At 28.2% G+C, this 11,189-nt stretch overlaps 1 protein-coding gene and 2 pseudogenes across 1 annotated transcript; 1 reads left to right on the plus strand and 2 right to left on the minus strand.

Moving 5' to 3' along the window:
- The window catches only part of LOC113371532, a 4,409-nt pseudogene extending 2,614 nt beyond the window's left edge, over positions 1–1,795 (plus strand).
- Positions 1,796–2,601: 806 nt separating this feature from the next.
- On the minus strand, positions 2,602–4,058 carry LOC113370830 (fibroblast growth factor receptor 4-like). The gene is made up of 6 exons (XM_026611515.1): positions 4,016–4,058; positions 3,523–3,704; positions 3,274–3,369; positions 3,090–3,195; positions 2,857–3,018; positions 2,602–2,752 (listed from the first exon to the last, which is right to left on the minus strand). The coding sequence occupies exons 1-6, from the start codon at positions 4,033–4,035 to the stop codon at positions 2,602–2,604; spliced, it is 717 nt and encodes a 238-aa protein (XP_026467300.1). The 5' UTR covers positions 4,036–4,058.
- A 2,460-nt stretch (positions 4,059–6,518) lies between these two features.
- The window catches only part of LOC113370832, a 22,492-nt pseudogene continuing 17,821 nt past the window's right edge, over positions 6,519–11,189 (minus strand).

The raw sequence follows: 11,189 nt of genomic DNA on the forward strand, positions 1-11,189 counted from the left end.
CCTTTATATTCTAGAGTTTTAGAATATAGAAATGTGCAACCTGAACCTGCATTAGATTCTGAACCAGCTAAAAACCACCTCCAAGTTGGCCAGAAGAAGGAAAAATTGTATTCAAAGATCTATGTCTTCGTTACGCACCAGAAGAACCTTTAGTTTTGAAGAAATTAAACTTTGAGATCAAGCCCGTGAAAAAGTATGTATACATTAACTTATTTCATCCATCATATTTGACTCTGGATAATGCTTTTTTACCAGGTTGGCATTGTTGGTCGCACAGGAGCTGGAAAATCATCTTTGATCAATGCTTTATTCAGGTATTATAAATAGCAGTGTAGATACAAATTGTATACTTGTTCATGAGTTTGTCTTAATTGCGTTTTTTATTTCAAGATTAATCATATCTTGAAGGATCAATAATGATAGATGATCGAGACACAGCTGAAATGGGGGCTTCATGACTTGAGAAGCAAAGTATCAATTATTCCTCAAGAACCAGTTTTGTTTTCTGGTACTATGAGATACAATCTAGATCCTTTTGAAGAATATCCAGATAGTGCTTTGTGGCAAGCATTGAGTGAGGTAATTGTTAAAATATTATTTTAGAGCGATAAAAGAATTTGGTTTATCTTTGAATAAAATTATTAAAATACAATTTTTTTAAGGTTGAGCTAAAGGAAGCTGTCCAGGAATTACCTGCTGGATTGTTTGGAAAAATGTCTGAAGGTGGATCTAACTTTAGTGTTGGACAACGCCAACTGGTTTGTCTTGCTAGGGCAATTTTAAGAAATAATAAAGTCTTAGTGTTGGATGAAGCCACAGCTAATGTAGACCCTCAGTAAGTTACCTTACATATATGAACTTAAATAATATTATGTACTTATTAGTTGTATATTACATACATACCATTAAATTTAATAATTATTTTAGAACTGATGCCTTAATCCAAAAAACAATTCGACGCAAATTTCAATCCTGTACAGTACTAACAATAGCACATCGTCTGAACACAGTTATGGATTGTGATAAAGTGTTAGTGATGGATGCTGGTCAAGTACTCGAGTTCGGTCATCCTCACGAATTGTTACAAAGCCCTGAAGGTACCTTCCGTGGAATGGTGGTACAAACTGGACCTGAAATGCTGGAGCAGTTGACCAGAATTGCGTCTCAGGTTAGTGAGATAGCATATAAAATTATTTGATACTTAAATAAAAATTATTTACTTATCTTATTTTAACTTCACATGCTTAATTGTACTAAACAAGTTAATCTTAATAATTTGCAATTAAATTTTTTTTTAGAGTTATGAAAAACAAATCCATCAAGACTAAATAATTTAATTTATAGTACTTATTAATTATGTGAAGGTGAATATTTGACTTCTGTGTCGCAGTGATGAATAAATGTGCGTTTTTTGAGTGCTCAGTGATCTCAAAATAGGAATATTAAAGATTATTGGAACTTTTGAAGTGATTTTATATGTTACATATGTATATATATTTTGTAACTCTATTTTTAACAAAATTTTAACACCTTTTTTAATTGCCATAAAATAAAATATTTTATTTTGTAAATAATCAATATATCGATTATGTTATATATTTACATCACACTGAAGTATTATAGTTATTAATGTTTATATATAATGCATTTATTACTTAAAGAATGTTAGATTATAGTTTGTTCAAAACAGGGTGCAAACTTGCCTGGAAAATAAGTGTACTTATTGTTGTTAGCAAAATGTATTTTAATGTAATATTATGAAATGTATATATTCTATTAACTTTTTGTATATAAAGGGGCTAAATCAAATTTCATATTGTCAATATGAAATAAAGAGATAATTTTCCAATATAAAAAAGTTTTATTAACAGATATTACAAGTACATACTTTTTTGTAATTATTATTTACAATGAATAATATAAAAAAATTCAATTGTTGAATACAACAATAACTCACAAACCTCTACAAATCTTTAATTTGCAATTTCATTCAAGTATTTCTAATAATGTTGTCGAAATGTTGCCTGATGCTTGTGGAATATCAGTTTACAAAATTAATATAAAAACATATGAAGTACATATTCTTTTGAGCATCAATCATTTAATGGTATTTATAACTAATTCATAAGTACAATTAATTTAGGCATAACAATAAATAATAAATGTATGAAATATATTTCTACAATATATGCCATTAATTATATAATACCTATTCACAATGCCAAACTATTGACATTGAAATTATAAATACAGCTACCATTTATATACATTTTCAATCACAATACATCCATACTATATTTTCTATATAAACTCACTGATTCAACTTTCATTCAACTAAACTAACAATAAATTTATTTATATACATTTAAATGAGAAAATACATTTTAAATTTGGAATGATTAAATTAAAAATCAATCTTGGAATTCATATACTATTAATATATAGTTCATCAAATTTATCACAATTACAATGGTCTTTATTCACCTATTTGATTATAATTCGGACCAAAATATATTAATTTGATTTTAATGCTTCAGTACTCCAATAATGAAATCATATTTCACTTTGGTATATTATTTAAATAGTATTCACACACAAAATTCAAGCGTCTTCAGCCATTTTACGACATACTTCTGAATTATTTTGCAGTTGATTTCTGTAATACATTATTTTTGCAAATAAGATTACTAGAAGAGCACACAATGTTGCTACTATGACAGCCATCACCAGGGCGTTGGAGGAATTCATCCACCTGCAACAATACAAAGGGTCAGATGAATATATACTCCATGTACAAAAACTTTTATATAATAGTCAAAGTGGCTTATAATGCGTTAACTAAGTATCAATTAATACCTTGTATCTTCTACCATGGAAACACCACTATCAGAAATAATTGAAGATTTTTTTATATATTCATCGCTGCCTGGCAATCCAACATTACAAACGTATTTACCAAAATGGTGACGCTGAACTTTAGGAATATCCAAGATCACTCCTATCACAGCACCATTTTCCCTAAAACAAAAGTAATCAGTATATAATAAATGATTGTCTATTGATTATATATCATAAATTATTAAACCAACCTATCACTATGTTGCTCTTTGCCATGATGTGGTTCTTCAGTTGTTTTTCCTTCAGCAGTGTATCGCCAGTGAATTTTACTTTGTGCATCTGGTAGACTAACATGACCTAAAAAAATAATAATGATAGATAAATAAAAATACAAATCAATGAAATAACTTCATTATTGTATGCATCAAAACTTACCAACAAATGCTTCACAATATAAACGAACATGAGATCCCAATTGTACGGATTTGTTTTCGGATATGAAATTAATTAATGCCTTGTCAGGGGAACGTTCTGTAAAGGAAAATTATTAAATAGACTTGATTATTCTGGAAATTGATTTTTGGAATAGTCGTAAACAAGCTAGGTGATACAAAGTATAAAAAAATAAATATTATGAATATACATTGATTTTTTAAATTGCTTATAAATTTATTATTTATTTACCAAAAATTTCCAAGTTGACATTATTTGTTGATAGATGAGTATCATTCCTTAAACGGCAAGAGTAATTTCCTTTATCAGCAGCAGTAATTGAGCGAGTATAAATAGTTTGGTTAGCAGCATCAGGATATAAGATAAAACTTGATGATTCTGATGGCCATGGATACGGTTTGTTATCTTTGTACCTGAAATAAAAATAAATTCGCTTAAAAAACTGGAATATAATTATAATATAAGCAAAATCAAAAAAGCAAGGTATAACGGCAGATATATTTTTACGTTGCAAACTTGTATGCAGAGTATATATGAATCTAACTTCAAGTAAGATTAAATATTGTTTATTTTTCAATATAATTTAATGTTTCTTTTCAATTTCTTAAGAAATGTATTATTAGATTTTATCCCGTTTTAATTTAAGATTAATTAATTTTTTACTTAAATGAAGATAACCAGGTATCCAAATAGAAAATATAAATATAATAAATAAGTCATGTACATGAACATAAGTAACTTCATGTAAGTTTGAATAATGCTTTTCTTTCATAATAATTTAATGTTTCTTTTTCAATTGCATAAGAAATGTATTATTAGGTTTAATCTCGTTTTAATTTAAGATTGAATAATTTTTTACTTCAATGAAGTTAACCAGATATCCAAATAAAAAAATATAAATATAATAAATGTCAAATAAACGTTGCAATATGAAGTTGGTTCAATAACGTGAATCAATTGTATTCTGAATATCATATAAAACGGTTGCCAAAATAACGAAAAAATAAGCATCATACAATTAGTATCTCTCATTTCTCAAAATGAGCAACATGTCCTGGGGAATGTGCTGAGTGAATGTAAACAATATATCAATAAAAATATAATAACGTGACAGACTTAGTGAAGAACTTATGGTGGAGCATTTAATTTGCTATATATTTAAAATAAGTGTGTAAAATATAATTAATATTTTAAATTATTTACAAATATTGACGTAAACTCAAGTGCATAAATATTGTGTCGCCATTCGCCATGTCTCCATTGACAGGTAAGTTTTATTTAGTTAAAATATAATTATTAAATACTATTATTTAGTAATATAACATGTTTGATTTGACTACATCGTAACTTAAGTGGAATTATATATTTCAATTGGAATTATATTATCAAATATTTTATTATAGCCTGCGTTCCATTTTATCGAATTATTATATTCTCAGAAACAAATATGAATTTATCGCCTATAAAAAATGATCGCGCGAACAGTAGCATGCAAAAAAATAAATTTCGAACCAAATCAGCATATTCTCAGAGATCAATTGTGCAAAAGTTGGGAGCAAAAAACATCCAAGCATTTCGTGAACGCAGTTCGACCTTCCTAATTAGAGGATGGTGTAATTAGTTTCAATATTTTTTGTTAACATTTCTTTGACAGATACTCTGAAGCGAATCAATTCCACATTATTGCAATAGCACGATATATAAGTGATGGATGATTTTATTATATTCTAAGCCAATTATTTCGAATTATCATACATATTCTTTGCCAATAAATAGATTCAAGGAATATTGAAAGTAACTACCAGTGATTGAATCTATATTTAGACCAGCGTTGATAAGAACTTTTGCAGAATTCAATACCAATAATAAAACACTGGATTGTCAATTGGTACGAAAACTGGTGTAATTCTATAAATATATATATATATATATATATATATATATATATATATAATATGTCTTCGCCAATTGGATAAATATAAACTGTGATCACTAGTGCGAAATCAGAGTTCGCAGAATAGCCATTTCTTCGAACTTTCAGAAGTTATTAAAATATTTCTTATATTAACTTATACAAACTCGTATTGCAATCTTATGTAAATATTTGCAATGTGATTGAAAAGAATATTCCTGTTCAGTTTCCACATTACTGGTGTGTACTTAGTGTCGTTGCTTGTAATGACATAAGAAAATATTCTTAATAAATTTATTATCTACTGGAGGAACTACATTTATAACTGATGTCACGACTTTCAAGAAAGGACTAATTGAAATAAAGATATAGTTGCAGTTAATGGGAGATTTTCATAAAGTTGTTCATTAATATTAATACATTAATACATTAATTAAGAATTGCGAGATCCGAGTGGAAAGGGTTAATAATATCTTGGATTACTACATATTACTACTGATATAGCAACATATGGATATCTTTTACAAGATTATCAATCCCGAGGCAATTCTTGGCAAATACACAGGACTGTTTCTACTATTGCATGCGTACTCACCTAATGAGACAGACTTGCGACGTAATGATATGTTTATGATATGGAAAATAACATACTACGCAAACACGTTGTCCTGATTTTCTATAGTTTGTTATGAAATGTCAATTGCACATGCAAACCCGAGTTTTTCAAAGCAGTGAAAAATATCTTCATTATTACAGACATGAGTGATTCAATTTATACCATTGCAACTTTAAATTTTTTAGAAGTTTTTGAAAATTATGATTTTTTTTCGAAGCAATCACGCTACGTAGTTGTTTTTGAAGCAAAATTATGAAGCGCGTAAAAGAACATGTCTAATGGTCATTTTTGACCGTCTTTTTTAAGCTTTTTTTTTATTGATTTTCCGAAACCCCTATGCCTGCCTTTCCAACACATAAAAAAATTCTTTATTCCGTCAAAACAAGAAAAATGTGTTTTGAATCATTCTAATCGGTTGATCCGATACTTCTGAAATCGTGGTTCCGTATCCGAACATACATATACATACATTCCACATATACACATTAGGGTGGTCCTCAATATGGATTTTTCGAATTTTCTTGTTCTCAGGGATTCAAATGTTAAGTTGATAAAAACAAATTCTCTGAAAGTTTTAGCTCTTAAAATTAACTCTAACATAGTCCGCACTCCAACCAAAGCACATGTCTAATGAATTTTGTTTTTATATTGTTTTTCCGAAACCCCTAGACCTGCCTTCCCAAAAATTAAATAATTTCTTTATTCCGTCAAAACAATGTGTTTTGAATCATTCAAATCGGTTGATCCGTACTTCTGAAATAGTATATTTGTATCCGAACTATATGGAAATATTTGTATGTATATGTATACAAACATATAAGCATTTCACATAAGGGTGGTCCTTAATATGGATGCTTTCTGGTTTCCAAATGCTACCAAGTTGATAAAAATTTTTTTTTCTGAAAGTTTTAGCTCTTATTATTAACTTTAAGATAGTCTGCACTCCAACCAAAGTTTCTTGGTTTTTCTTCTAAAGTAAATTTTATTAAATGATATATTTTATTAAATATATAAAATTTTTATCTATGATCAAAATAGGCAAATACAATTTTATTCTCAAACTTTTGATTCACTTGTAGCTAATTTGTAAAACAAATGAAATTTTACCCATGTAATTTTCCATAGAAACTTTGGTTGGAGTGCGGACTACCTTAAAGTTAATATTAAAAGCTAAAACTTTCAGAGATTTTTTTTTATCAATTTGGAAACATTTGAGCCCCTGGAAGCAAGGAAATTCGTAGTACATCCATCAGTTTTTTCTAATGCCAAAATGTTCAGTAGAATGTAAAATTATGCAAAAAAAAATCATTTTCCAATTTTTTTGTGATCACTTGCTGGCTACGGGAAATTAATAAAATCTTGTCGTTCTGGATAAAAACGGATATTTTGATCATAAAAATAAAAATTCTTGATATCAGGTTCATTAAACGCAAGTAAAATAGCCATACAATTTTTACAAATGTCCATAAAATATGGATGAAAATACAAGTTGTTATTTGAGTTAACATTTTTTATTTCAAGATAAAGTTATCTTAATTAGACATATATTTGATTCTTTAAATTATCCTGTAATTAATGACTCAGAACCATTTCTCTCGTTACTATAATGCGATTTATCAAAATCGGCTTAGCAATTATACAACCAGAGTGCTGAACACGACTCTGAAGCATTATCCAAACATTTGCCAATTACGTGGAAATGTAGTTCCATTATTTGAGCACTCGCTATTATGCTAACAAATTGTGTTTACATAGGATGTTTAAATCCGTATTTCATAGAAGCAAAATGCTTTCTATTAATTCTGTGCAAATTCCATACGTTCATGCAATACGACATGAAACGTTATTTAGATGATACAATGATACAAATTGTAATTATTTTCTTACACACTATGTAGAATATTTACAATGCTAATTAAATAATTACTTGAATTTGAATCCTAGTTTAATATAAAAAACTTCAACTTCGCCAATATATGATGTTGGGCTTTTTATGATATCATCACCTAAAATATATCGACACCATGGTGTCTGTCTTGAGCTAGTATTACACGATTTTCAAATGAGTCATTAGACTGAAGTAATTTTATATATAAATAAACAGCAAACACTCATCTTCTAATGGGTTTCTCGTGTAAATTAAAATTTATTAAACATTGAAATAAAATAATAAGTGGGTTCAGTGGCATTTTGCAAAAATTCACCATATGTGTAAGTGGAATGGAGAAATTGAAATTTGGCAACTTTAAAAAAAAATTTTTTTTCCTATAAATTACAATCTGTCTAAATAGAAAGACATTGAGTAATTAGTTTGACAAATAACATAGAATTTTAAAAGGAAATCCAAGTGGATCACCTTTTATTAGTGTACTAAATTATATCTTAATTAAATTTTGGTATAACTTTTAAAATGGTGGTGATAAAAGTTTAAAATTCACAGGGCCATTTTAATATTATGGTCTATAATTAACTATTTATCTATTATATCATCAATTAATTAGTTATCAGTTACAGTTATCAATTTTATCATCATAAAATTTTTACCAAAATCGAAAGCAATATCTGATGACTAGTTTTCGCTCATAATGTAATTAATTAATTAATTAAATAATTTATTTATTTATTCATAAACAAGCCGTAATCAATATTAATAAATATTATTTCAAGCTGTTGTTAAGCTTATTCATAATTACCAGTTTAACGTAATGCAGTAAAATTATTTTTTAAATAAATTAATTTCAAAGTTGATGAACACATTCAGATGGTACATTTTATTTAATAAAATTATATTATGATATGACATGTATAAAAGTTTTAAAATCAAAACTTAACAGATTATCAATTTCTTATATCTTTTTACAAACATGTTAATTTGATTTTGAACATTTAATAATATAAACATCTTTATTTAATAATATAAATATCATTATTTGTCCTTGAATTTACCATTTTCTTAGAAAAAACCTTTTATAGTTCGGTTTCTCTGATCGAAATAATCACTTCTTCGGGAAGTTAAAAATAATTATAAATGGTTTTAAAAAAAATATTTTGGAGATTGAAAATAAAATTAGTAATTGGACAAAAAATATTTTTGAGTTTGGAAAAAATATTTTAGAGATTGAAAATGATATATTCAAGACATTAGAAAGGAAATGTTCTGGAGATTCAAAAGGAAATATTTGTGAGGTAGAAAATAAATTTTTTTGGAGATTAATTATTATTATTTTGGAGATTATTACTAATATACTATTTTTCATGTCACACATATGTGACTAGCATAGCTTTATATTAAAACTTTTTTCTTGGCAAGCCAAGAAATGTTCAGGTCAATTAAGGCACATATTACTCAGGTAAATCAGTCACATTACTGGCTTGGCAGTTAACGTGTTAAGTTAGTTTTTAATATTGTCACAAAATAAATATAATTACACATACATCTTATGAATGTCCTTGTTTCATTAGCTTTAGTTTTATTTAGAAGTTCTAATTTTTTATAATTATTATACTTCATACATCCATAGATGCCCTTTGATATTACTCAGAAATAATTTCCTCAAATTTAATGATCGCGTTTACTAAAATTTATATTACGTGGTTTTCAATTCATTTGGGCCGTTGCGGTCGGTTAGATAACGACTTCGAACCATTATTTGATCGCGGTGAAAATAAATTTCAGTGAGAACATATACCGCACATATTCTATTTAATGATGTCACTTGCTGCACCTGGGCGGATAAGAACAATGCTACATTTCCTGTAGTGGCATAATCGCCCTATGCATTAAGTGGGCACGATTTATTACGTAGGTGCTTTTTACAATATATACACATCATAAAAGCGTCACTGAACGATATTATCTTAATGAAATTATTAAACCCCGCCGCCGGTCCGATATTTTTTCACCTTCGAATGGTCGGAGTGGTCTGGCTGGACCACCATTCATTTTACATGCATTTCTACGGGATAAATGAGTTTTTAGTGTCTTATATATTAACTAATATTATAGTAGTAAATAGATTTTTTCTTTTTTTACCGTCTTTTGCATGTGTTGAGCTTGCTTATAATAAAAAAATTATATATTATATTATATTACATACAAAAATCAAAGAATATAAAAAAATCGTTGCTTTTTTTATTATTTTTGTTTTTCTGTTTTATATCAATGAAAAACAAGATTTATTCTTTTTCGGCTTCTTCGAAATAAATGTGAAATTCAAATGAAAACGAAATGAGGTGCGTCGCCTTTGAAATGAGCTGTAAAATTCAAGTTGAAAATATAATTTCAGTACAGGTTTGCCAAAAAAAATTCGAATGCAGTACGGGTAGAAAAATTGTTGATAATGTGCGCATTACTCATCCGATTTTCAATGTTTGCGATGACCAATAAGTTTGGTAGGTTTTCAATGGACTCTCGTCGTGAAAATACTAACATTCATGTTACAACAAATAGCAAAGAATATATAAAATGCAGTTTGAATAGAAAATACCAGAAAAAAGACAAAATACTGGTATACATATATCAAAAAGCGTATATTTCATACAAAATGTATAGGTGGTCTAGGCAGACCACTCCGACCATTCGAAGTATAAAAAAATAAAATCCTTATAATTATCCTTCTGTACATTTTTTCGTCCTGATTTTTTCATTAATCGACAGCTAATGAAATTTTAGGAAAGGTCAAGAAATTTCAAGTCGATAGGATTACTAGAAGTATTTTTTTTTTAAATTGAAGTCGAAAAAAGTCTGGCCAGACCACGCCGACCGACGGAGGGTTAAATATCATTTACTGAAGTAAAAGACAATAAAATGAGGCACAATGAAAAAGTTTCGATTAATAATTTATTGCTAATTATTTACCATTAAATAAAATATCTGACATAATCGCATTTCATTTAAGAGTCAATCAGCAACAGGATTTTTTTAGTGTCTGCGCCTATTCCATTATGAAACATCAGCAAATTTTTTCTATATCGAACAGAATGTCTATATCGAATGCCAATTCAGTGATCAGACGTCCGTGTATTGTTGATATCCTGTTTAGCTGTTACATGAAAAAAGTGCAGTATATTATAATTTCAATTAACAATTACCTATGAAAACAAGAAAAGTCACTCAACTGGCCAGTGTTTCAGTTACAGTTACCTAAGTGTTGACAGCGATACCTGTCACACCATTAAAACGTGGGAAAACTCTGCTGGACGTTCTGAACGAAACGAAAAACCAGACGCTCCGTGACAAACGTCTTTCAAAGAATTGCAATGAGTACATACTTAAACAAACGCAGCATCGGCATAATACAATAACACCAGTCAACAATAACTTAATCATATAAAGAATAAGAATGTGTAGTAATGGAACCCAGGATCGGT

Source organism: Ctenocephalides felis, unplaced genomic scaffold (assembly GCF_003426905.1).
Source record: "Ctenocephalides felis isolate EL2017-DRISC unplaced genomic scaffold, ASM342690v1 CF-g0.4_SCAFFOLD_01492, whole genome shotgun sequence".
In the NCBI taxonomy this organism is placed as follows: domain Eukaryota; kingdom Metazoa; phylum Arthropoda; class Insecta; order Siphonaptera; family Pulicidae; genus Ctenocephalides; species Ctenocephalides felis.